Here is a 26,696-nt window from a genome sequence, read left to right on the forward strand (position 1 = left end):
AATTACTTGCTCTAAAATAACGTGTGTAGCTAATGTTCACTCCAAACGTAAAGCTGCACTCTGACCTTCCCTTCAGTCTTGCACAGTTGTACCCGCTCCTCTCCTGGACTGAAAGTGGTTGTAAAGCCTAAAGGTATAACGCCCACCGTCGTTATACGTCGGTACTTTGAAGGAGGGTATCGTCGTTATGGCAGCAGCTAGCTGCCATAACCCCGGTATCCTCTTCTTCAGTGAGCGGTCCGGTTTAAGGTAAAAGTGGTCTCTGCGGCGGATTCGCCGCAAGATCACTTTTATTGGCAGCGGGAGAGGGGCCCCACACTCCCGCCTCGATCCTACGCCCTTCGCCGCTAACCGGAGCTGTCGACAGCGTCTGTCCCCTGCCTGGGTATGGAGATGAGTGAGGAGAAGATGGCCCCCCCCACCCGTCTCCATATCACTGCAGGGCAGAAGCGATGTCAAAATGTCACTTCCGCCCATAGCTCTTAAAGGGCCATTTTTTTTAAATGACAAATATTTATTTATTTTTTTTTATTGCATTTTAATGTAAATATGAGATCTGAGGTCTTTTTGACCCCACAGATCTCATTTTTAAGAGGTCCTGTCATGCTTTTTTCTATTACAAGGGATGTTTACATTCCTTGTAATAGGAATAAAAGTGACACAATTTTATTTTTTTTTTTAAACAGTGTAAAAATGTAAAATAAATAAGGAAAAAAAATTATTTTTTTTTAAACGCGCCCTGTCCCGACGAGCTCGCGTGCAGAAGCGTACACATACGTGACTAGCGCCCACATATGAAAACGGTGTTCATACCACACATGTGAGGTATTGCCGTGATTGGTAGAGCAAGAGCAATAATTCCAGCCCTAGACCTCCTCTGTTACTTAAACATGCAACCTGTAGATTTTTTAAACGTCGCCTATGGAGATTTTTAAAGGGGTTGTAAAGGTAAAAATTTTTTCTCCTTAATGCATTCTATGCATTAAGGTGAAAAAACTTCTGACAATACCGCCGCCCCCAGCCCCCCCGTTTTACTTACCTGATGCCTCGAAAGTCAGCTTCGCGTTCCCGACATCTATTCCTCCGCTCACCCTGGCCGCTGATTGGCTACAGTGGATGGATTGGAAGCAGCGCAGCCATTGGCTCACGCTGCTGTCAATCACATCCAATGATGCGGCGCGCTGGGGGGCGAGGCCGAGTGATACAGTGAGCGGCTATAGTCGCCGGCTGTATCACGGGAGCGCGCCCGCAAGCACTAATCACCATGCGAGGGAGCTCGCATTAAGGTGGTGAATGCTTGCGGGGAGGAGCTGAAACAGCCGCCGAGGGACCCCAGAAGACCAGGTTCGGGGCCACTCTGTGCAGAACGAGCTGCACAGTGAAGGTAAGTATAACATGTTTGTTATTTTTTTTTTTTTTTTAATTTTACCTTTACAACCCCTTTAAGGGTAAAAGTTTTTTGCCATTCCACGAGCGGGCGCAATTTTGAAGCGTGACATGTTGGGTATCAATTTACTCGGCGTAACATTATCTTTCACAATATAGAAAAAAAATTGGGCTAACTTTACTGTTGTGTTATTTTTTAATTCAAAAAAGTGTATTTTTTCCAAAAAAAGTGCGCTTGTAAGACCGCTGCGCAAATACGGTGTGACAGAAAGTATTGCAACGACCGCCATTTTATTCTCTAGGGTGTTAGAAAAAAATGTATATTGTTTGGGGGTTCTAAGTAATTTTCTAGCAAAAAAAAACAGTTTTTAATTTGTAAACAACAAATCTCAGAAAGAGGCTCTGTCCTTAAGTAGTTAATGCATAATTTGCATTAAGGTAAAAAATGTTTAGGTCTCCGCATCCCCCCTCACCCCCACTTTTACTTACCTGAGCCCTCATGGATCCAGCACTGTGCACGTCTGCAGCTCTTCTCTCCCCTCATTTCCAGGTCTTGCTGGCTTTGCTGTGTCAGCGGGAGCCATTGGCTCCCAGTGCTATTAATCAAAGGCAGGGACGGGGGCGGGGCCAAGTCCCGCTGTCTGCGCCAATAGACACAGCTGCGGGGCTAGAGTGTGAGCACACATGAGTGCCCCCCACGTGAAGTGCCTTCCCCTGGTTACACTGGACAAAGGGGAGGTGCCAGGAGCGCCGGCGGGGGACCAGAAAAGAGGAGGTTCACGCCTCTCCGCTCCGCTCTGCAATTCGATTGCACAGAGCGGGTAAGTAAAGACATGTTTTATCATTTAGCCACTCAGCCCCCTTCCTGACCAGACCATTTGTTGCGATACGGCACTGCGTTGCTTTACCTGACATGCTTCATTGTACCCAAATCAAACTGATATCCTTTTTTTCCCCCAAAAAAATAGAGCTTTGTTTTGGTGGTATTTGATCACCTCTGCGGTGTTTATTTTTTGCGCTATAAACAAAAAGAGACCGACATTTTTGGAAAAAAAAAAATTTTGCTTTCTGCTATAATACAATATGTATTCTTCTTTTTGGTAAAAAAAATCCCAATAAGCATATATTGATTGGTTTGCGCATTTATAGTGTCTACAAAATAGGGGATAGATTTATGACATTTTTACTATTATTTTTTTGTTTTTACTAGTAATGGTAGCGATCAGCGATTTTTAGCGGGACTGCGACATTGCAGCGGACAAATCGGACACTTCTGACACTTTTTTGGGAACAGTGACATTTATACAGCGATCAGAGCTATAAAAATGCACTGATTACTGTATAAATTACACTGGCAGGGAAGGAGTTAAGAATAGAGGGCGATCAAGGGGTTAAATGTGTTCCCTGGAAGGTGTTTCTAACTTGGGGGGGGGGATGTGTTACATTAAAGGAAAAGGGAGATTGTGATTCAGCTTAGCAGAAACACCATTTCTCACTTTTTCCTCCCTGACAGATCAGCGGTGTGCTTTGTTTAGATTAGCACACCGCTGATCCGTCTCTCCTGTTAACGATCGGCGGGCATCGCGGCTGCCGGACCCACTGATTGGCTCCCGCTATGTCCAATCACAACGGGAGCGGCATGCCCCCTAAGTTGCGTGCCCCCTAAGTTGCGTGCACGAAATCACATACAGGTTTGTGATTTTGCGCACCCGGGCCGCCCCGTAAATGTACGTTGGGTGGTCCGGAAGCGGTTAAAAAAAAAAAAAGACCTTTACAATCACTTGAATTATCTTACTCTGATTTCACTGCACACTCTGAGCTTCTCACAATGTGCCTTAGAAGCTGCAGCAAGTCAGATAGAGCCGTCTCATTTCTTGGCTGGAGGACAATCAGCATCATCTAGTTTTTCCTCTGCAGTCTTGTCTGTCTCTGGCCCCCACTCCTTTCATTCATTGGATTTCAGTTCTTTCAATCATGGAGGCTCAGCGTCACATGTTGGTGTTACCTGGGTGGTCTGCTGTGTATTGTAAACGGTTTTCACAAACCAAGAAAAAGTCAAATACATTTCTTCGCTGGCTGTTCTTTGTCTTCAACATTGAATAAAAATTATTATGTTATATTACTATGCTACTTTACCCCCTTCCTGACCAGAGCACTTTTTGCGATTCAGCACTGCGTCGCTTTAACTGACAATTGCGCGGTCGTGCAACGTTGCACCCAAACAAAATTGACGTCCTTTTTTTCCCACAAATAGAGCTTTCTTTTGGTTGTATTTGATCACCTCTGCGTTTTTTGTTTTTTTTTTTTTAAACAAAAAAAGAGCGACAATTTTGAAAAAAAACGCATTACTTTTTACTTTTTGCTATAATAAAAATCCCCCAAAAATATATAAAAAAACTGAATTTTTCCTCAGTTTAGGCCGATATTTATTCTTCTACATATTTTTGGTTAAAAAAAAAATCGCAATAAGCGTATATTGATTGGTTTGCGCAAAAGAGCATCTACAAAATAGGGGATAGATTTATGGCATTTGTATTATAATTTTTTATTATTAATGGCAGCGATCTGCGTTTTTTTTTTTTTTTTTTTTTTTTTTTAATCGTGACTGTGACATTATGGCGGACATATCGGACACTTTTGACACTATTTTGGGACTATTGTCATTTATACAGCCATCAGTGCTATAAAAATGCACTGATTACTGTATAAATGTCACTGGCAGGGAAGGAGTTAAACACTAAGGGGCGATCAAGGGGTTAAGTGTGTCCTGGGGAGTGATTCTAACTGTGGGGGGTGGGGTGGGCTACCACTGACATGACAGCGATCACTGCTCCCGATGACAGGGAGCAGTGATCTCTGTCATGTCACAAGGCAGAACAGGGTAATGCCTTATTTACATAGGCAACTCCCCGTTCTGCCGCTCCGTGACACGATCGCGGGACACCGGCGGACACCGAGCCTGCAGTCATGGAGCACACAGCGGCCGTGCGCGAGCCCACAATGCCGCGTCTTAATGGGGACGTACCTGTACGCCCATTTGCGGAGCCGTGCCATTGTGCCGACGTATATCGGTTGCCAATCAGCGCACGACGGTTAAAGGGGTTGTAAACCCTTGTTTTGCTTTTCATAAAAATAACAAACATGTTATACTTACCTGCTCTGTGCAATCGTTTTGCACAGAGCAGCCCCGATCCCCTTCTTCTGGGGTGCCCTGTGGGTGCTCCAGGCCCCTCCTCTTCATCGGGTGCCCCCACAGTCAAGCCACTTTCCCTGGGGGAACCCTTGCAGGCTCATTCCCGTGTCCCACTGCTGCGTTCATTGACACAGACACCAGGACTTGGCCCCGCCCCCCACTCCCGTGTCACTGAATTCGATTGACAGCAGTGGGAGCCAATGGCTCCTGCTGCTATCAATCTGTCCAATGAGGAGAGAGACAGCAGCTGGATCTGCTGTGCTTGTGCGCATCGCTGGATTGGATCAGGCTCAGGTAAGAAAAAAAGGGGGGGGGGGGTGCCTGGGGTAGGAGGTGCAGCACAGAAGGTTTTTGTGCCTCAAGAAAAACCTTGAGGCTTTTACAACCACTTTAAAGTTTTCCCTTCATACATGTAAAATTATATAAAGACATTTTTTTTTAAATGTATAATAGAAAAGAAATCTTCACCTCTTTATTCAATCTCGCATTCTTTAGGTGATTTGATTTATAACCCGGATACTTTGCTGTGGATTAAGCGGGTTGATGAAGCAGAAATGACAACTGATGATGACTCAGAAGCAAAAGGTATGTATGAAAAAAGTCAAATTTTCAGTGTGTTCTGTGGGTTCCAAACTGGAGGCGGCTACCTGGCATGCTAAAGCGCTTGTCCAAGGTCTGGATCACGCAGGGTTATAGAAGTGCTGCAACTTGCTGAAAGCCCACTGAAGCCTTCTAATCACTTGTTTAACCACTTGCTTACTGGACACTTTCACCCCCTTCCTGCCCAGGCCAATTTCAGCGCTGTCACACTTTGAATGACAATTGCGCGGTCATGCAACATTGTACCCATATGAAATGTTTATCATTTTTTTTTCCACACAAATAGAGCTTTCTTTTGGTGGTATTTAATCAATACTTATGAGGCGGCACTGATAGGTGGCACTGATGAGGCTGCACTGATTGGGGGCACTGATGATGAGGCACTGATTGGCAGCACTTAAGGGCACTGATAGGTGGCACTGGTGGGCATTAATAGGTGGCACTGGTGGGCACTGCTTAGCAGTGCTGATATGGCACTGGTAGGTGGCACTGCTTAGCAGCAGTTGTTCTGGAGTGTGCGGGACTGATGACCCGTTTACTCCTGGCGGTAATCGCCCCTTTTTTTTATTTCTGATTACCAGCTCTGTTTACATCACATGATCAGCTGTCATTGGTAAGGGGACTCGCTGATCACAGAGCAAGCCGCAGGGCGCCCCGCAAGCAGCTCATGCATGGGAGGGCGTACATGGACGCCCTCCTGGCAATTTAGGCCCACGCTGTACTGTAGCCGTCTTTCGGCTATAACGCGGACGTGAAGAGGTTAAGGGACAGCTATTACTCTTGTGAAGGTTTGTTGTGTTCAGCATATCTAGACTGGTGCTGAAACATGCTTTAAAGCAGTTGTAAACCCCGCTTTGTTATTTTTACTACAGGTACTGTACGCCTATATTAAGGCTTACCTGTAGGTAAAATTAATACATTTCCTAAACCTGCACCGTTTAGGAGATATACACCCTGCATGCAGCCGCTGATGTCAGCGGAGCATGCGCTTTGAAGGTCCAGTATACTGTGCCGGACCTTCAGAGCTTCTTGCCGTAACCGAGGGTGTGGGAGCGGATTTTTTGCCAGTCGCAAGCTGTGTCACGCCCCTCCAGCCTCAGTACCACAGCGGTAATGTACACAGATCTACAGGGGAAATATAGGATGGTACAGGGAGACTGATGGAGAAAGAAATGTGCTCTGGTGGGGACGCAAGAGAAGGGGGGGACTCTGATGGGGGACAAAAGATGTGGAGGGAGGGGGCTGTAATGGAGGACATAAGTGTGAAGGGGGGCTCTGATGGGGACACATATTCAGGGGGGATTATGATGGGGACACAATTGTTCAGGGGGTCTCTGATGGGGGCACAAATGTGGAAGGGGGACTCTGATAGAGGACACAAGTGTTGGGGGGGGGGGGGCGGCTCTGATGGGGACACATAATCAGGGGGGATGCTCTGATGGGGACACAGTTGTTCAGGGAGTCTCCGGTGAGGACACAAATGTGGGAGGGGGACACAAGGATGGGGGGAGGCTCTGCTGGGGACAGAAATGGGAAAGGGGGTCTCTGATGGGGGCACAAATGTGGAAGGGGGACTCTGATAGAGGACACAAGTGTTTGGGGGGGGGGGCTCTGATGGGTACACATATTCAGGGAGGATTATGATGGGGACACAATTGTTAAGGGGGTCTCTGATGGGGGCACAAATATGGAAGGAAGACTCTGATAGAGGACACAAGTGTTTGGGGAAGGGGGGGTTCTGATGGGGACACATAATCAGGGGGGATGCTCTGATGGGGACACAGTTGTTCAGGGAGTCTCTGGTGGGGACACAAATGTGGGAGGGGGACACAAGGATGGGGGGAGGCTCTGCTGGGGACAGAAATGGGCAGGGAGTCTCTGATGGGGACACAGATGTTCCGTATGGGGAAAGTTTAAGTGTTTAGCCCTGGTGCGCGAGGCTCCGGTCTCTGATGGCAGCCTTTCAAATTCTGTTTTATTTCATGGCTGAGGATTCATTTCTAAATAACTTTTTTTTTTTTTCGGCCCACAAATATCTGTGAAAATATATGATGCGGCCCTTGAAGTAAAAAGTTTGGAGACCCCTGCTCTAGAGGAACCTTAGTTGAAAAAGCCTGCTTTAAAGTGTATGCAGTTTCTGTATGTAAGAAGTAAATTTTAGTACATTTGTCTTCTGACAGAGCATCAGGTTGATGTGCTATCCAGCAGAGAAGGATACCTAAAAACGGGATCCACAAGTAGTATCACCGATAAGGAAGTGAGACGACGCCCTCGATTTTCAGCCTCCGAAGAATTTGTTCTGGTGACTGAATTGTTAGAACACTACGACAGACTTTTCGGGGAAAGAGCCAGAATTACCCCATTTGCGCAGAAAGTTTTGATTTGGCAGAAGGTCCTCAATAATGTGAATTCTGTCGGTGTGGTGCAGAGAGGCATAGAGGAGGCCAAGAAACACTGGCATCTTTACAGGCATAGACTAATGGAGAAACTAGCTTCAGTCCGAAAGCACGGTTCTGGACCTGGCCACCCGTTGTTTATGCAGTTGACACCATTGGAAAGCAAGGTGGCCAACCTGTTCAAACTGGAGTACATGCTCAGGAGTCCACAACATGTCCTTCAGAGCCAAGGCAGCGTGGACAAGGCAGGAGAAAAGGGCGGTGTGTGTGTTCAAAATGGAAGCGGCACCAGTGATCCCGGCGTTGGCAGTTATGGGCAGGGTGATTACTCTTACACCAAAGCTCCCCGTAACATCAAATTTTCCTTTGATGAAAACTGCGCTTTGGTACATGAAGCCGTCGGCGTGTGGGACAGTATTATTGGCAAGGATGCAGCCACTACCTCTCAAGCCCGTAAGAACTTTCTGTGGTCCAGGATTGTAGAGGCGGTCAACGCAGCAGGAACCCAGCCCCGAAGTCCAGAAAACTGCAAGAAGAGACTAAGAGATATTAAAAGACGTGTAAAGGCAAAGATGGTCGACCAGCGCAAGTATTTTCAGCGTAACAGCGGTGCTCCTGGCTTGGAGTTACAGTACCTGTCCTATGAGGAAGAATTAATGCACGTCATTGGCCCAGATACTGTTCGACCGATAGATGGCCACGTAGACACGGATCGAGAACCACGTAAGTCCAGTTTTATTGCTTGAATGTTTTCTATCCGCTACTGACTTATTTTTTTTATTGTGTCATGAAGAAACCTGACATGTGCTTTTGTAACCTTGTAGCTTCTTTTTTTACCACATGCAAGATACAATTAGTAGATTTACTGAAGGAGTCATTTTTTTGGGCTTATACGGACTCTGTCACTTGGTGAAAAGGGCATAAGGGAGACGCTATATAGTTGCCTGTCCGTCCGATCATGGCGCTCTTGCAGAGCATTGGCCTTGTCGCATTTGACACTTCCAGTAGTGTCAGATGCTTACATCTCCCACCAAGTTCTGTGTAACTACAGGACACAGCAGTGACATATCGGTTAGCAGAAGGAACTGCAACACACAGCGGCGAACACAAGGCATCTGACACACCTGAAAGTGTTCAATGTGAGCATTCTTAAAGTGGTTGTAAACCCTTACATATACCCAGTGAAGTGGCTATCCTCAGGTGATACACAGAGATGAAACGAATCCTTTCTACCGTGTTTCCCCGAAAATAAGACCTACCCCGAAAATAAGACCTAGCGTTATTTTCCAGGAGGGCTGCAATATAAGCCCTAGTTTAAAATGCTTGTAAAATCCTAGAATCCACTCTATTACAGTAGTATATAATGTACAATGTGTGTGTTTCTGTAATATAATTGCGGGGAAGAGAGCTCGGGCGGATCACAGAAGCGCAGAGCGGCGCTATAACCAAGGTATTTGGCACAAATATATTACAGAAACAAACACATTGTACATTATATACTACTGTAATAGAGTGGTTTATTGGATTTTACAAACATTTTTAACTCAGTTCACATTGGGGATTCCTGACAGGCAGGGAGGGAGAGGGGGAGAGAAGACAGCACATTACATGGTAAGACCTACGCCGAAAATAAGCCCTACTGTGTCTTTTGTTGCAAAAATCAATAAAGGACCTGGGCTTATTTTCGGGGAAACACGGTAATAAACTGTACCTGTTTATCTGCAGTCTTCTCTTTACAGCCATTCAAAGTATAGAATTTATACAACTTGTCTGAGAGTTCAGAAAAAAGGGGACGGAGAGCAGAGCTCAGTGAGAAGAGCGCTGAGAGCTGATTGGAGGAAAGAGACCCCCACACCCTTTCACACAGCACACAGATTCAGAGCTGAGGCTGTCAATCAGCTGGAGCTTTTTCCCCTGTCACCTTTTTTTCTCTTGGTGTCAGGAAAGTCTGTCAGAGGTGATTCACGCTGATAGCAGAGGAATAAAGCAGCAGACAGAAATGACACTTAGTGCTTTTAAAGGAGAAGTACAGCCAAATCTTTTTTGGCTGTACTTCTCCTGTGGATAACAGCAGTGCAGTTCGTCCTGCACTCCTGTGACCCATTTTCAGCAGACAGCGGGCTGAAGCCTGACGTCACAGAGCTGCTCCAGGCCTCGGGAAAGATCTGCCCACATGCTTAGACCGGCACCCGGCTCAGCCTCTCCTAAAGCTGTTGAGAGCCTGAGCCGGCCGCTCCCGCCCCCTCCACAGCCCAGTGCTCCAGTGAGCGCGCAGGGGGGGGGTGCAGGGCAGAGAGCTGCTGACTGACAGTCACCAGATCTCTGCTTAGGGAGCTGTGAGAACCGAGCGCTCGGTGGTGTTTGATCGCTCGGTTCTCAGTGTTAGAGCCGGCAGGGGACAGATGCAGCATCAGATCGATGCTGCATCGACCTAGGTAAGTATGATTCCAAAAAAAACAAAAACAAAAAAAAACCTTCTCTATTAAATGAGACAAGTACACACTATAGATCAGGGATATGCAATTAGCGGACCTCCAGCTGTTGCAAAAACTACAAGTCCCATCATGTCTCTGCCTCTGGGTGTCATGCTTGTGGCTGTCATCTTGCTATACCTCATGGGACTTGTAGTTCTGCAACAGCTGGAGGTCCGCTAATTGCATATCCCTGCTATAGAGGCATATGCTTTGTACATATTTCATGTCTGAGGTTTACAACCACTTTAGGCCAGCCATAACTCTAGGCTGGACAGGTGAGTATAGAGTCTCTTCTTTTGCAGGTACTGCTTTTTAAACGTCTTTTTTAACCAAGAAACAGAGTCACTTTAATTACAGCAAGTGGGTAGGAGGTATTACTTTCTGGTGCTGCGCTTAAGGACAATGCTAAGAACATAGGAGCCTCTCTCGCATCCTAGGACCAGGCTGTGTGTGGGACCTTAGCTTCTTCCCAAGCTAAGAGTAACCTCTACCCCCTGTGGCTTCCATTCAGCTGCCAAATTTGCAGAACATCAGTGGGACAGTCCAGGCTCCAGGATCTGACAGCAGAATTCTGAGGCTTAGCTTCTGAAGGAACGAAGGTAGAAATTCGGACCCTATGGACAACCTTAGGGGTTGGAATGCAAGTGGGTGGCACTGGTATTTACTCAAAGAAGGCATGTACTCAAAGACACCACAAGGTGCCTGCATGATATTTTGAGGTGACATTTCATTTGTGCAAGAGTCCCGTGTAAGAAAAGCCACACCCCTATCTGCTAAGGCCTACGCCTTGCTTTAACAGTGTCATGGCTGGGGCAGATGGCTTTACTTGCACTTTAAAGGGGTTGTAAACCTATACAGTTTTTCACCTCAATGCATTCTATGCATTGAAGTGCAAAACCTCTTGTAGTGCACCAGCCCCCTTTTAACTTACCTGAGCCCGATCGTTCCTGCGCCAGGGATGAGCACACCCGCTCCAGCCGGTGTCTCGGGTCCTGATTGGATATATTGATAGCAGCGCAGCCATTGGCTCCCGCTGCTGTTAATCAAATCCAATGACACGAGAGCCGGGGGGGCAAAGCCGAGTCCTGCTGTCTGTGTCAATGGACGCAGCAGCAGGACGCGGGAGCACGCCCGCAAGGGTGTCCCGAGGGAGAGTGCTTCTCAGACGGGGCACTCGTGAAGGGGAGGAGCCCCGCTGAGGGACCCCAGAAGAGGAGCATCAGGGCCACTCTGTGCAAAACCAACTACACAGAGGAGGTAAGTATTACATGTATGTTTTAAAAAAAAAAAAAAAAAAAACAAGGCTTTAGATATCATTTAAGAATGGAGAAATGTGTATGAAGCATCGTTCATTCCCATAGGAAAGGAGAGGGATTGCCTGGATTGCAAGATCTTGGTTAGCCTGTAGCCACCTTCTGTACACATAAATATAGCGGCACAGTGGTGGGCTTTATATCCTTCGTCAGTGGTTGCTGTCGGTGACCGTTCCCAGCACGAAGCACTCAAGGTGACTGCTAGCGGTGGATATAAAGTCATTTTTTCCAATGGGTTAGTCTGGCTCCCACTATAACTAACAAAACAGAGTCACCGCTCCAGGTGGGCTTTTAGGCCGACAGCCCCTCCATACACCAGCAGTTGCTGGTCTGATCTGTGAACACGGGAATAGAAATACAAAGATGAAAGGCTGACCTCACTCCCAACGATGTAACGGAAAAACAAAGTTTTGTTGAAGTCTTCACAACATTAAAATACAAGCACCACAGCTCCAAAATGGACAGAGGACAGTTAATGCATTTCACATGGAATGTACCTACTCATAACTGTCCTTTCTTTTGGAGCTGTAGTGCTTGTGTATTAACCCCTTGGCGCCAGCCGCACGCAAATATGCGGCCTCATGGCAGGTGGGCCTTGGCACCCAGCGGCTGCATATTTGCGTGAATTGGTGCTGTCCCGAGAGCGCGCACCCTGCCTGCTCCCAGCACAGTTACCATTGGCTAATGGAAAGTTACCGATCGCTGCTTGCGAACGGGAACTTTCCGATCGTGTGACCGCCATGACAGTCAGTCACAGCGGTCACATGATCATTAACCCCACCTCACCTCCCGGCATCCTAAACCTCCTAAAGAGCCGGGAAGCGCTGGCGGCCCAGAGGTTAATGTTCTGAAGAATTCAACAAACTTTATGTATTGCATCTTTGGAAAGTCGTCAGCCTTTCATCTTTGTATTTCTATTGGTCTGCCTCCCAAGCATGTGACTGCTGTGACAGCCAATAGAAGACACAGCTAGCATCTATCAATCCTCCTTAGGATTTTTATTGGGGTAACTTTGCAAGTGCAATATATAAAAATGCATAGCAAACCATAAAACAAGTGTGGTATGGTTTACATTTGCATTTTTGCATATTGCTCATGTAAAATGACCTCCCTAAAACCCTGAGGTCGATTGGTTGAGTGCTGGCGCTCCTTTCTACTTATTGTTGGTGTATTGCTGCTAGCCATGCACTCCCGACAAAGGAAACTAAAGGGTTTGGTTCTGGATGGATTTGTTCCATGGTACTGTGACAGCCAATCGCAGTGATCGCATGATCAGAAAGCCCAGGAAATGCCTCCGGTGTAAAGCTGGGCTGGCGGTAAGAGGGTAATAAAATTTATGCCACAAAGGCCACAAATTCTAAAACTTTTTTTTTTTTTTTAAACTTTTTTTTTGTTTGATTTTTTAACTTTTTGCAGGTATCATTAATTATCCCCAACCAGCGCTTATGGGGTTCTCCTCTCCTGCCACCATTATGCAGAAAAAAGAAGGTAGGAGAAAAACTGTATATAAAGTAGGAACACTGTTACCTTCTGCAAAAGCTTACTGAATTTTTTTTTCTTGTTCTTTTTTTTTTTTTTATTATTTTCTTTTTATTTCATTTTTTTTCACTTATATCTATTCCCTTAAATGGGGTCTTTAGGTAGAAATGGGTGAAGTGGTTGTTATTCCTTCGTACTGACTGACCTTACTTCATAAGGTCTTTCTTAACTTCCAACAGGCAGATCTGAGCCTGAAGACACCTGTGACGGTGAAGACTTCTGGAACCATTCATCGTGTAAGTATTATGTGGAAGGTGAGAATTTTATGTTTACTCAGCAGCCACTTTTATTGTTATGTCTGTCCCTTAACTGCTTCAGCCCCGGAAGATTTTACCCCCTTCCTGACCAGAGCACTTTTTGCGATTCGGCACTGCGTCGTTATAACTGACAATTGCGCGGTCGTGCGACGTTGCACCCAAACAAAATTGACGTCCTTTTTTTCCCACAAATAGAGCTTTCTTTTGGTGGTATTTGATCGCCTCTGCAGTTTTTATTTTTTGCGCTATAAGCAAAAAAATAGCGTCAATTTTGAAAAAATGCATTATTTTTTACTTTTTGCTATAATAAATATCCCCCCCCCCCCCCAATATATTAAAAAAATATTTTTTTCCTCAGTTTAGACCGATATGTATTCTTCTACATATTTTTGGTAAAAAAAAATCGCAATAAGCGTATATTGATTGATTTGCGCAAAAGTTATAGTGTCTACAAAATAGGGGATAGTTTTATGGCATTTTTATTATTATTATTATTTTTTCTATTAGTAATGGTGGCGATCTGCAATTTTTATCGTGACTGTGACATTATGGCGGACACATCGGACACTTTTGACACTATTTTGGGACCTTTGTCATTTATACAGCGATCAGTGCTATAAAAATGTACTGATTACTGTGTAAATGACACTGACAGGGAAGGGGTTAAACACTAGGGGGTGATCAAGGGGTTAAGTGTGTCCTAGGGAGTGATTCTAACTGTGGGAGGGGTGGGCTACAACTCACAAAGCAGCGATCAATGCTCCCGATGACAGGGAGCAGTGATCTCTGTCATGTCACAAGTCAGAAGAGGGAAATGTCTTGTTTACATAGGCACTTCCCCGTTCTGTGGCTTCATGACACGATCGCCGGGAGACCGGCGGACATCCAATCCGCGGGTCCCGCGGGCACGGCCACGCTGTACGCGGCGGGCCCGTGCCGCCCGCTAACCCTGCCAATTAAAGGGGACCTACAGGTACGCCCATTTGCCCACCGCTGCCATTGTACCGATGTATATCGGCGTGCAGCGGACGGCAAGTGGTTAAAGCAGTAGTAAATTCTTAAACAGAAAGGAGAAAAAACTGCGCTTGGAAGAATCTAATAAGCAGCAGCTTATTGTGGGATATACACAAAACAAATATGGAACAGAGAAGCTGCGCTAAAAATGTAAAAATTAATATTAAACCTGAAAAAGATTATTTACTTTTCAGTATAAGCTATGAAGCAAAAAAAATATATATATAAAACTAATTGTGAAAAAAAATTTTTCTGAAAAAAAATTTATATCAATACTCTAATGCCCCGTACACACGGTCGGATTTTCCGATGGAAAATGTCCGATCGGAGCGTGTTGTCGGAAATTCCGACCGTGTGTGGGCTCCATCGGACATTTTCCATCGGATTTTCCGACACACAAAGTTGGAGAGCAGGAGAAAAAATTTTCCGACAACAAAATCCGTTGTCGGAAATTCCGATCGTGTGTACACAAATCCGACGGACAAAGTGCCACGCATGCTCAGAATAAATAAAGAGATGAAAGCTATTGGCCACTTCCCCGTTTATAGTCCCGACGTACGTGTTTTACGTCACCGCGTTTAGAACGATCGGATTTTCTGACAACTTTGTGTGACCGTGTGTATGCAAGACAAGTTTGAGCCAACATCCGTCGGAAAAAATCCTAGGATTTTGTTGTCGGAATGTCCGAACAAAGTCCGACCGTGTGTACGGGGCATTAGACATATATAAAAAACATATATAAAAATTAGACTTCTTGTGATAGTGCTGAATAAAGTCCAAAATGATGAATGTTCCAATAATTCAAAAATAACACTCAGTGGATTTGACATAACGAAGTGAATCCCCAACTGATGAACTTCATGCTTCAGAAAGGTAAGCCAATTAGACTGATGGCTTAAACCCAGCCCAAAAATGCAGATATCATAACGGGTAGGTGGAACATCAACCAGCAAAGATGTTCTCTGAGGAAGAGATGATCCTTATTTGCAAAGTATGGAGCCTTTGGTTTAATGCCGTGAGTCTGTTCCGTCCATCTACTACCCTGTTTCCCCGAAAATAAGACCTAGCGTGATTGTCGGTGATGGCTGCAATATAAGCCCTACCCCCCAAATAAGCCCTACCCTGTTTCCCCAAAAATAAGCCCTACCCTGAAAATAAGACCTACAAGGACTTTAACTAGGGCTTATTTGGGGGGTAGGGCTTATATTGCAGCCATCACCGACAATCACGCTAGGTCTTATTTTTGGGGAAACAGGGTAGCCTCATACATCCAGTCGGTGATCCATCTGTTCGGTAGGATATCTGCATTTTTGGGTTTGCCATCTGGTAAGGAGGCTCTCTGCGTGGCGTTGGTGCACTGATTTGCTACATTCACTGGGTGTTTCTCATGCACTTTTCTCCTTTTTTCACATTGTGAGTGTTATTCTAATTTATCTTAATTGCTTACTTGTGACAATATTACGCTATGCCATATTTATTTTATTTTCCGGGATGATTTCGTAATGTGGAATCAACGTTATCCTGTGATTTAAGTCTGCTACGAATCCATCATATTGTGACTATTTTCCAATCAAGGCCCGGGCTGGGTTTAAGCCATCAGTCTAATTGGCTTACCTTTCTGGTAAGCATGCAATTCATCAGTTGGGGATTCACTTCGTTATGTCAAATCACTGAGTGTTATTTTTGAATTATTGGAACATTCATTATTTTGGACTTTATTCAGCACTATCACAAGAAGTCTAATTTTTATATATGTTTTTTTTATATATGTCTTGTATTGATATCAATTTTTTCACAAAAATTTTTTTTCACAATTAGTTTAATGTATTTCTTTTTTTTTTGCTTCATAGCTTATACTGAAAAGTAAATATTCTTTTCAGGTTTAATATTAATTTTTACATTTTTAGCACAGCTACAGTTCCACAGTAGTAAATTCTTGTTTAAAAAAAAAAGAAAAGTTTCTTCCTGCAAGGCAATATCATATTGTGCTAGTATGCACCGCATACTAGCACATTATGAAAGACTTGCCTTGAAACGAAGCCCACCAGTGGCACACTGCCTCTGATGCAGGGGCTACCATCTCCACCCGCTCTTCCTTCCAGGTTCGCGGGCTGCGGCCACTTGAATGGTCGAGTTGTGATGATGTCGCTCTCACCGGCTGCTGCTTTCTAGAATATCTCCTAAACGGTGCAGGTTTTAGGAGTTACTCATTTTACTTACAGGTACTGTAAGCTTTATTATAAGCTTACCTGTAGGTAAAAATTTAAAAAAGAGAGTTTGTGGTTGTAAACTCTATTACACCACTTGAACCTACAGGCAAGCCTATAATAAGGCTTACATGTAAGTACTGTGAATATCTCCTAAACTTGCACAGTTCAAAGTGCATGCGGCCGATGACATCATTGACGCATGCCCTCTGAAGGTCCGGCTTACAGTGCCGAATCTTCAGAGCCCGTGCCAGAAACGGCGACTCCAGTGCGCGAATGCGTGGGAGTGACGTCATGGCGCTCCCGGCCATTCATGTAGCTGAAGGCCGCGAACCCATAAGGTAGACCGAGTGAAGATGTCAGCTGTCTCAGCGCTGACATTGCGGTGCTGGAGAGCTTTGTTCTAAGTGAAGTTTCTAATAATGCGCTAGTATGCAATGCATATTAGCACATTATGACATTGCCTTGCAGGATTTAAAAAAAAAAAAATTTTTATCACCAGCGGTTTAAAACTGCTTTAACAACTTGACCTATGGAAAATGTACCCCCCCTTTTATGACCATGCCATTTTTTGTGATACTGCACTGCGTTACTTTACCTGACAATTGCACAGTCATGCAACGCTGTACCCAAATGAATGAATGTGGGCGTATTTCTGCCAATCACAGCCTGTGCCATGCCCCTCCAGCCTGTGTCTTGGAATAACAGGGAGGTGATGCCTCCATCAATCTACAGTAGATGTAATATCCCACCCGCATTGTGTTTAGCTGGTTAGTGGGTATTGAGGAGGAGAGAGGGAGTGGGATGTCATTTACAATGTAAACACCCGCATGTGTGACTCTATAGTCACATGGGCTGCTCAGATGAGATAGGGAAGAAATGCTCAGCATAGAAACACTGAAAACTGAGCATGTGCAGAGCTGCCAACACTGCTCTGCAGAATCTCAAACTGCATTGGGGACATGAACAGGAAGGGGGGGGGGATAGAGAGCAGCAGGATCAACCAGGTTTTTTGCAGAATACATGAAATAAATCCCGTAGTGGCCCAGTGAGTAGGAACAGCATGTAATACACCATTTATTCATAGTTTTTTTTATGTTGTGGGTTTAGTGACACTTTATCAGCGGGTAATATGGCACAAGTCTCTACCATTGTTTTGGTTTTGAAATGGAAAAAAAAACAGACCAGACATTCAGCATTTTCAGAAAAAGGGGTACAATGACATCCTCTGTTTCAGTGCAGTTTTCCTTTCATAGCTGATGTGGTACTGAAACAATTCAGACATGTGATGACAGTATGCAACTTACCAAAGTTTGCGAAGTGGTGCTTTTAAGAAAAAATTTGCCCAAAAAATTAGCCAATACACAATAGCTCAAAAATAAAAGAATGTATTTTTTTTTAATTCCCAGCATCAAGTCATTGGTAGAATTGTTTTTTGAATATCTTTTATTATTCTTATATTTTATTCTCATGTTTAGTTGATATGGCAGAAGAAGAAGAGGAGGAAGATGATAAAGAGATGGTGGTAAAGACAGAACCTATCGATTACAGTGCCGATGCAGTTCCGCCTCCTGCACAACCCTTTCCTGTTGTTGTCCAGCCCGTACCCGTTACTACCCAGCTTCCTTTTCCTTGTCAGCTTCCCGTTCCTCCTCAACATCAACCAGTTTCTACTAAGTCTATTGTCGATACAGCCAATCCTTCTTTCGTTCCCGCTAAGCATCCACAAGTCGTTACCAAGCCTCCTCCCATCGCTACTAAGCCAGTCTCACTTCCTAACAAGCCGCTTTCCTTTCCCGTCAAACCTCCGCCCGTTCCCCACCAGCCTCCCCCTGCAGCTAACGCTACGGGGAATCAGCCCAACATGGCCAACGCGGGAGCTTTTAATAAGGTTTTGGGGTCGTTTCATTCGGTCCAACATAACTATCACCGATCCCAAAGGCACCAGATGCATGTAATCCACATGGACCTGTTACATCTAGGCATGGGTCTCCAACAACTGACTAAAAACGTCAAAGTCAACAACCATGTCCGATCGACCGCAAGGTCCAGAGAACTTAGGCTGAAACAAAAAGACATGGAGGACCAGAGACAGTACAGGATGGAAAAGTTATGTTTGCTGCGAAAACATCAGGAGGAAAAGCAGAAGCTGTTACAGAAACACTTTGAAAAGAAGGAGAAACTCATGCAGGAAAACAACCAGCTTCTAAAAAGTATTTTACAGCAGTTGTCCGATTCGTCTGGGCCGTTGCCGGAAGGTTCTTCACAAGCTGCATCTCGAGAGGGTACACAGTTGTCAACCACAATGCAGCCAGTGTATGATCGTGAACCTTCTCCAACCTCGGTCCGGCATTTCCCAAATAAAAGTGGCAGGACAAGAGGTGGTAAAGGGAGAGGAGGAACGTAGACAAAACTATGTCTAGGAAGGTTCTCCTTTTATCCAGGTCATAGTATAGCTAGTAGTACTTAGTGACATTCAACTGATGAACTTGTACTGTAATGTTGAAGACCTTTTTGTAGCTTCTCCAAGCTACTTCTGCAGTTCCGATTAAGTATCAGGAACATGTCCTAGTATTTATATCCCTAGAATGCTTGGGTATCCTGCTGACAATTATTAGAGCTCAAAAATGGGCTTGGAGAAGATATGAAACATCTTCAAAGTTACAGAACTGGTTTAGTCGAATGTGACTGATTATTACTAGGTAGATAAAACTATACATTCCTACTTGTCACCCTCTCTAACCTTTTGAAAGACTACTGCACTAACTTTTAGGATACTGTTTGCCATAACCTAATTTTGATATCCTTTAATAGAACCTAATTAGTTTAATCCTCAGTCCACTGATTCCTATAACAGACTTATGCCCCGTACACACGGTCGGACATTGATCGGACATTCCGACAACAAAATCCATGTATTTTTTCCAACGGATGTTGGCTCAAACTTGTCTTGCTTACACACGGTCACACAAAGTTGTTGGAAAATCCGATCGTTCTAAACGCGGTGACGTAAAACACGTACGTTGGGACTATAAGCGAAGCAGTGGCCAATGGCTTTCATCTCTTTATTTATTCTGAGCATGCGTGGCACTTTGTCCGTCGGATTTGTGTACACACGATCGGAATTTCCGACAACGGATTTTGTTGTCGGAAAATTTTATAGCCTGCTCTCAAACTTTGTGTGTCGGAAAATCCGATGGAAAATGTGTGATGGAGCCCACACATGGTCGGAATTTACGACAACAAGGTCCTATCACACATTTTCCGTCGGAAAATCCGACCGTGTGAACGGGGCATTAGAGCGTATATCTGGGCAGAATAAAAAATGAAAACGCATTCAGAAGATATCGAAACATGCACATTTCTCCATATTTTAATACTTTACAAATGTTTCAAGTACATAGAAGTAGCTGGTATTCTAACAAACTAATCTGCCTGCTTACTTCCTCTTTGATCTGATAATTCAATGCCTTTGCCGCACTGGAATCTCAAGCGTTGTCAGTTCTTTCTCCTGGAATACAGCACATAGCCCCACCCTATGCATCCCGTTCCATATGCATATATTGACTTATTTCCCTAGAAAAACAGTGCTGCTGTCTTGACTCCCAAGAGCCTGTTCATCTACTGTGTGTAAACTAAGGGCTCTTGGGAGATGTAGTTATGGGGGCATGTCAGTAGGAACTGAGCTCCCAATAGCTTGACAAGGCTGGTGAGGCAGTTTTTACTGTCCATGTTCATAGATCCATGGCTCATTTTAGTGTAATTCATTGAAATGCAGAAATGTATAATTTGGTGCATTTCCCCTAACAGTAACAGCACTTTAAAGACCCAGGCATGCTAATGTAGCTGATAAATTGAGATTTATGTTAAAAAAAAAAAAAAAAACCCAACTGCCTTTTATTTTTTTCTTCTGTTAACAGCTAGCAGTTGACATTGACTCTTCCATTTTTGTTGATTGTTTTATGTGTTGTTGAAAGACCCTTTAATACTTAAAGGATAAGTTCACCTTTTGTATAAAAATAAAAATGCACATCTTTTTGCAGGTTAAAAAAATGAGCATTTATTTATTTTTACATTGCAGTCAGTAAAGCATTGTACCCGCGATCGTATCGGGCTACTGCAGATTCTCAGTAAGTTATCTGCCCCTATTTCCCCTACGGGGCAGGCAGTTACTGAATGGCAGGAAGAATCAATGAACTACGAGAGTGCTCACCAGCGCCCTCGCAGGTCATTGAGGAACTACAAGCCGTCAGCTGCAATGGGTGACTGAACTTGTAGTCTATTCATTCACAGGAGACTCTGAATGACATGGCTGTGTAGGCGGAGCCTCGTATGGCCCACGCTGTTTTCAAATTGGGACAGAACTTGAGAAGAACCCCTGCCCGCTGTCATAGAAAGGGGTGCGCCGGAGGTGGGTGTAATAGGAGCATGTTACACCCTAAATATGAGTGTTACCTGCTCCTTAGGGTAAACTTATCCTTTTAAAGTGCATATTGAGACTCATTTTTTCTTCAGGTTTAATAATGTGGGAACATTTCCTCTCGCTTACTGCCCCATTGCAAACAGATAACATGTCATTATCAGTAGAGTAGGGGAAGCCTAGGTCCCTTCCTCAGCTTTTTATAACCGTCTGTGTCACTGTTGGAAATCTCTAACAGAGTTTGACTGAAAGTTAAATCCCCAAGTGTAATTTTGCAATATTTCTTTTTAAAGTAGAACTCCAGTTATTTATTTTCTATTCGCCCTGGGATATATGGATAAAAACAGAATATTGCCAGTGTTTACATACCCTCTCCATGCTCCAGCACTGTCCTCAATTTCCTTCTCAGTCCAGCGCCAGAGGTCCTCTTCTGGGCCGAATAGCATTCTGTCATCATGCAGGCGTGGGAGGAATAGAGCCCCATCATTGGTATCAGTGGGAGGAATAGAGCCCCATCATTGGTATCAGTGAGAGGAATAGTGCCCCATCATTGGTATCAGTGAGAGGAATAGAGCCCCATCATTGGTATCAGTGAGAGGAATAGAGCCCCATCATTGGTATCAGTGGGAGGAATAGAGCCCCATCATTGGTATCAGTGAGAGGAATAGTGCCCCATCATTGGTATCAGTGAGAGGAATAGAGCCCCATCATTGGTATCAGTGGGAGGAATAGAGCCCCATCATTGGTATCAGTGAGAGGAATAGAGCCCCATCATTGGTATTAGTGGAGGAATAGTGCCCCATCATTGGTATCAGTGGGAGAAATAGAGACCCATCATTGGTATCAGTGGTAGGAATAGTGACCCATCATTGGTGTCAGTGGGAGAATTAGTTTCCCATCCCTGGTGTCAGTGGAGGAATAGTGCCCCATCATTGGTGTCAGTGGGAGAATTAGTTTCCCATCCCTGGTGTCAGTGGAGGAATAGTGCCCCATCATTGGTATCAGTGGTAGGAATAGTGACCCATCATTGGTGTCAGTGGGAGAATTAGTTCCCCGTCCCTGGTGTCAGTGGGAGAATTAGTTCCCCATTCCTGGTGTCAGTGGGAGAATTAGTTCCCCATTCCTGGTGTCAGTGGGAGGAATAGTGCTCCATCATTGGTGTCAGTGGGAGAATTAGTTCCTCATACCTGGTGTCAGTGGGAGGAATAGTTCCCCCATTCCTGGTGTCAGTGGGAGGAATAGTTCCCCCATACCCGGTGTCAGTGGGCGGAATAGTGCTCCATCATTGGTGTCAGTGGGAGGAATAGTTCCCTATCCCTGGTGTCAGTGGGAGGAAAAGTGTCCCATCATTGGTATCAGTGGGAGAATTAGTTCCTCATTCCTGGTGTCAGTGGGAGAATTAGTTACCCATTCCTGGTGTCAGTGGGAGAATTAGTTACCCATTCCTGGTGTCAGTGGGAGAATTAGGTTCTCATCCCTGGTGTCAGTGGGAGAATTAGTACTCCATCCCTGGTGTCAGTGGGAGAATTGGTGCCCCATTCCTGGTGTCAGTGGGAGAATTAGGTTCTCATCCCTGGTGTCAGTGGGAGAATTGGTGCCCCATTCCCGGTGTCAGTGGGAGAATTGGTGCCCCATTCCCGGTGTCAGTGGGAGAATTAGTGCCCCATTCCTGGTGTCAGTGGGAGAATTGGTGTCCCATTATTGGTGTCAGTGGGAGAATTAGTTCCCCATTCCTGGTGTCAGTGGGAGGAATAGTGCTCTGTCTTTGGTGTCAGCGGAAGGAATTAGTGCCTTGTATCATTGGAAGGAATAGTGCCCCAGGGGCCGGGTAAAGCCAAGCAAAGGGCCACATGCAGGCCACAGATTGGAGACTCCTGGCCTATAGCAACTAATCAAACTCTTTTTTTTTTTTTCCCTGTGCATGTATGAATCCGGTTGAGGCAATACAATACACGCACATACATGATATGGCCAGACGTTTGCAGACACCTGACAGCATACAAAGACAATGCAGTTAAGCAATACTTAGAGGAAGGCCCTTATTAGTACCAGCGTGCACGGGTTGAGGTGGCGGAATTTAAATGGTCTACACAAATCCTTGACCTCAACCCTTTTAAACTCTTTTGTAATGAATTGGAATGTTGAATGCAGGCCAGGTTTTCCAGTCTACCATCAGTAAGTAACCTCACAAGTGTGCTTGTGACTGAATTTCTACATACATGCCCCAAAATCCTGTGGACAACCTTCAGGGCCCGGGACAAGGGGTGGGCAGGAGGGGCAGCTTCCCTGCGCGCAATGGTTTATTGCAGGGATGGGGCACCCTGACCCTAACCCTAAGGGCGGGGGGGGGGGGGGTGAGACACAGTTTGGCATCTTTGCCCTGGGCGCTGAGTGACCTTGTCCCGGCACCAACAGCCTTACTGCAAGAGTGGTGGCTTTTAGAGCTGCAGAGGGATATGCAACACCGTAATATGTCCATGTTTTTTTAAAAAGGGACATCCATCAAGCTTTTATAGGTGTGATGGTCATGTGGCCACAAACATTTGCCTGTAATAGTGTTTGCTAAAAGGATACTCTAATTTGAGCCCAGTGTACTGGAGGTAGCCAGAGATGGAGGAACGCTATGGAAACGTTGTAGGTTTCTCCCAGTCTACAGTGTGAACAGGGACCCAGCTTTGCATAGAAAATGTCTTCTCATAGTTACATAGTTACATAGTAGGAGAGGTTGAAAAAAGACACAAGTCCATCAAGTCCAACCTATGTGCGTGATTATGTGTCTCTTTTCATCTCTCCCAAATCCCCCCCCTAAAAAATGGCGCAGATTATAAAAAGGGTAGCAAGCTTACGTGAACAAAAAACCCTTAATAAGGTTAAGCGTTCACCAGTTTCAAATCTGCAAAGACCTTATTGCTGTGCTGGGGGGGGGGGTGATGGTGTCCCTGGCTGCCTGGTGGAATTTCCATGAAAGTATAAAGAAGTGAAAAGGATGCTCAACCATGCTAGACAGGAAATAAGGAGAAATCACCCCTCTGGTGAACAAACCAATGAAAACCTGATGATCTAGCAAACGTCTTCCACTTTGGTCCTTTAACATTTCTCCATAAATTCCCAATTACCTACCATTACAAGGAATGCAGCAGGTGCTTATGCGGTGTTTGCAGTCGGTAGACAGATCTCGGATCCCAGGTTCTGATGAATTACTGCTGAAATTGTCTGAGGATTTATGGCACTAATAGGTGATTCATTTCGCTGGTAGACAAAAAAAAAAAAAATCGGTTTCGGTTGGACATTAAACTTCTATTAAAGGGTAGTGGGAACATTTTAGAAAAGCGCAGTACGTTGGTATTTGGTGTGCAGACGTGCTCTGTGCCAGTTATCTGAAAGTGAGGAGTTGATTTACAAACCTGCAAGTTTTTATTTCTCTATTCCTGCGGTCCAGAGCCTCAGTAGTCCGCTCCGGGATATTTAGTACATTCCTAAAACATAGTTACTTTTTCTTTAGAAAATGTGAATAGAATGTTTTTAGGAAACAGTGTTCCCCCCCCTAAACTGAAAAATGCCTCTATACCTTTTTTTTTTACTTTCTTTCTTTTCCAAAGTGTTACTTTATTTTTTTCATGTTTAGAACTTTTTGTCATACAATAATAATGTAAATGTAGCATTCTGGTACTTCACAATAAATGTTTCGTTATGAAAGTTTGATTTCCTGGTGTTTTTTTTTTTTTGCAGAGGTTCACAGTTACAGAACATTGAAACTTCTTTATGTTAAAGCGGAGTTCCACTTAAAAAAAAAAAAATAAATTAAAAGTCAACAGCTACAAATACTGCAGCTGCTGACTTTTAATAATCGGACACTAAGACCCCTTTCACACTGGGGCGGTTTGCAGGCGTTATTGCGCTAAAAATACGGCCTGCAAACCGCCCCTAAACAGCCTCCGCTGTTTGTCCAGTGTGAAAGCCCGAGGGCTTTCACACTGAAGCGGTGCGCTGGCAGGAGAAGAAAAAATCTCCTGCAAGCCGCATCTTTGGAGCGGTGTATTCACCGCTCCTGCCCATTGAAATCAATGGGACAGCGCGGCTATACCGCGGCTATAGCCGCACTATACCTGGGGTTTTAACCCTTTTTCGGCCGCCAGCGGGGTGTTAAAACCGCACCGCTAGCGGCTGAATACCGTGGTAAAACAGCGCTAAAAATAGCGCTGTTTTACCGCCGACGCCCCCTACCGCCCCAGTGTGAAAGGGGCCTTAGGCTCCATTCACATTTATGCATGTTGCTTTTGAGCGTTTTTGGAGTTTTTTTGTGATGCTTGCCACGTTTTTGAGCAGCGTTTTTGTAGCGTTTTGCTTTTTTTTTTTTTTTTTTTTTTTTTTTTTTTTTTTTTTTACAGTTTTTTTTAGACTGTATACAGTCTAAAAAAAAAAAAAACGCCAAAAACGCTGTAAAAACGCTGCACTTACTTTTTGATGCTGGTCCATTGAATTCTATTAGGCTCCATTCACACTAGCGCGTTTTTTGATGCATTTTGCAGAAATGCATGGGAATTTTTTTAACATGGGTTCCTATGGAACATGTTCACATCAATGCCTTTTTGTACCTCTGCATTTTTGGAAAGGGTCAGGGACTTTTTTTCATGCAAAATGCAGCGTTTTGCATGTAATAGAATTCAATGGACCAGCATCAAAAATGCAAGTGCAGCGTTTTTGCAGCGTTTTTGATGCATTTTTTTTTATTTTTGTATACAGTCTAAAAAAACTGTAAAAAAAAAAAAAACGCGGCAAAAACGCTACAAAAACGCTGTTCAAAAACGTGGCAAGCATCACAAAAAAAACTCCAAAAACATTCAAAAGCAACATGCATAGGTGTGAATCGAGCCTAACATGCAAAACGCTGCATTTTGCATGAAAAAAAGTCCCTGACCCTTTCCAAAAATGCAGAGGTACAAAAAGGCATTGATGTGAACATGTTCCATAGGAACCCATGTTAAAAAATCCCCATGCATTTCTGCAAAATGCATCAAAAAACGCGCTAGTGTGAATGGAGCCTTACCTGTCCCAGGGTCCAGCGATGCGGGGGAACGAAGCCCCGCTCGTCTCCCCCTTCTCTCTGCAACATCGGCATTGTCACTGTGGGCAACCGGGCATGCACTGCACATGCGCGAGCCACGCTGCGCGCTGTGACTGGCCGGACAATCATCTGGTACCCGTGACGTGTCCCAGATGATTGCCGAGAGGAATGGGGGAGAGGTGAACTTCCTTCTGGCACCGTAGTGCCCCAGGAGGAAGTGGGAGCTGGGACCCTCTAAAAACAGGGTTTCCACTCCCCCCACCCCAAAAAAAAATGACATGCCAAATGTGGCATGTCAGGGGGTCACCTTCCCTTAGGCTCGATTCACACCTATGCATGTTGCTTTTGAGCGTTTTTGGAGGTTTTTTCTTCATGCTTGCCACGTTTTTGAGCAGCGTTTTTGCCGCGATTTTGCCGCGATTTGCGTTTTTGCGTTTTTTTTTTTTTTTTTTACAGTTTTTTTTTACAGTCTAAAAAAAAAATTTAAAAAAAATTTTAAAAAAATTTTAAAAAAATTAAAAAAAAAAAAAAAAAACGGCAAAAACGCATCAAAAACGCTGCAAAAACGCTGCAAAACGGTGCACTTGCGTTTTTGATGCTTGTCCATTGAATTCTATTACATGCAAAACGCTGCATTTTGCATGAAAAAAAGTCCCTGACCCTTTCCAAAAATGCAGAGAAACAAAAAGGCATTGATGTGAACATGTTCCATAGAAACCCATGTTAAAAAATTCCCATGCATTTCTGCAAAATGCATCAAAAAACGCGCTAGTGTGAATGGAGCCTTAAAGCAGAAGTTCCATTTTTGGGTGGAACTCCGCTTTAAGTGCTA

The 26,696-nt window shown here is 44.6% G+C and overlaps 1 protein-coding gene across 3 annotated transcripts in view; it reads left to right on the forward strand.

The window, feature by feature from the left end:
- Nucleotides 1-24,495, forward strand: part of LOC141107430 (uncharacterized) — a 40,416-nt gene extending 15,921 nt beyond the window's left edge. For 2 of the 3 annotated variants that reach the window (XM_073598143.1, XM_073598145.1), the window contains 5 exons: nt 5,075-5,164; nt 7,360-8,298; nt 12,779-12,850; nt 13,081-13,137; nt 17,858-24,495. In XM_073598143.1, the coding sequence (XP_073454244.1) occupies nt 5,075-5,164; nt 7,360-8,298; nt 12,779-12,850; nt 13,081-13,137; nt 17,858-18,786 (2,087 nt within the window). In that variant the 3' untranslated portion in view covers nt 18,787-24,495. The remainder of the gene's footprint in view (nt 1-5,074; nt 5,165-7,359; nt 8,299-12,778; nt 12,851-13,080; nt 13,138-17,857) is intronic. The other variant, XM_073598144.1, reaches the window with a different exon arrangement.
- Nucleotides 24,496-26,696: the final 2,201 nt, after the last annotated feature.

Source organism: Aquarana catesbeiana, linkage group LG09 (genome assembly GCF_042186555.1).
Source record: "Aquarana catesbeiana isolate 2022-GZ linkage group LG09, ASM4218655v1, whole genome shotgun sequence".
NCBI classification, from domain to species: domain Eukaryota; kingdom Metazoa; phylum Chordata; class Amphibia; order Anura; family Ranidae; genus Aquarana; species Aquarana catesbeiana.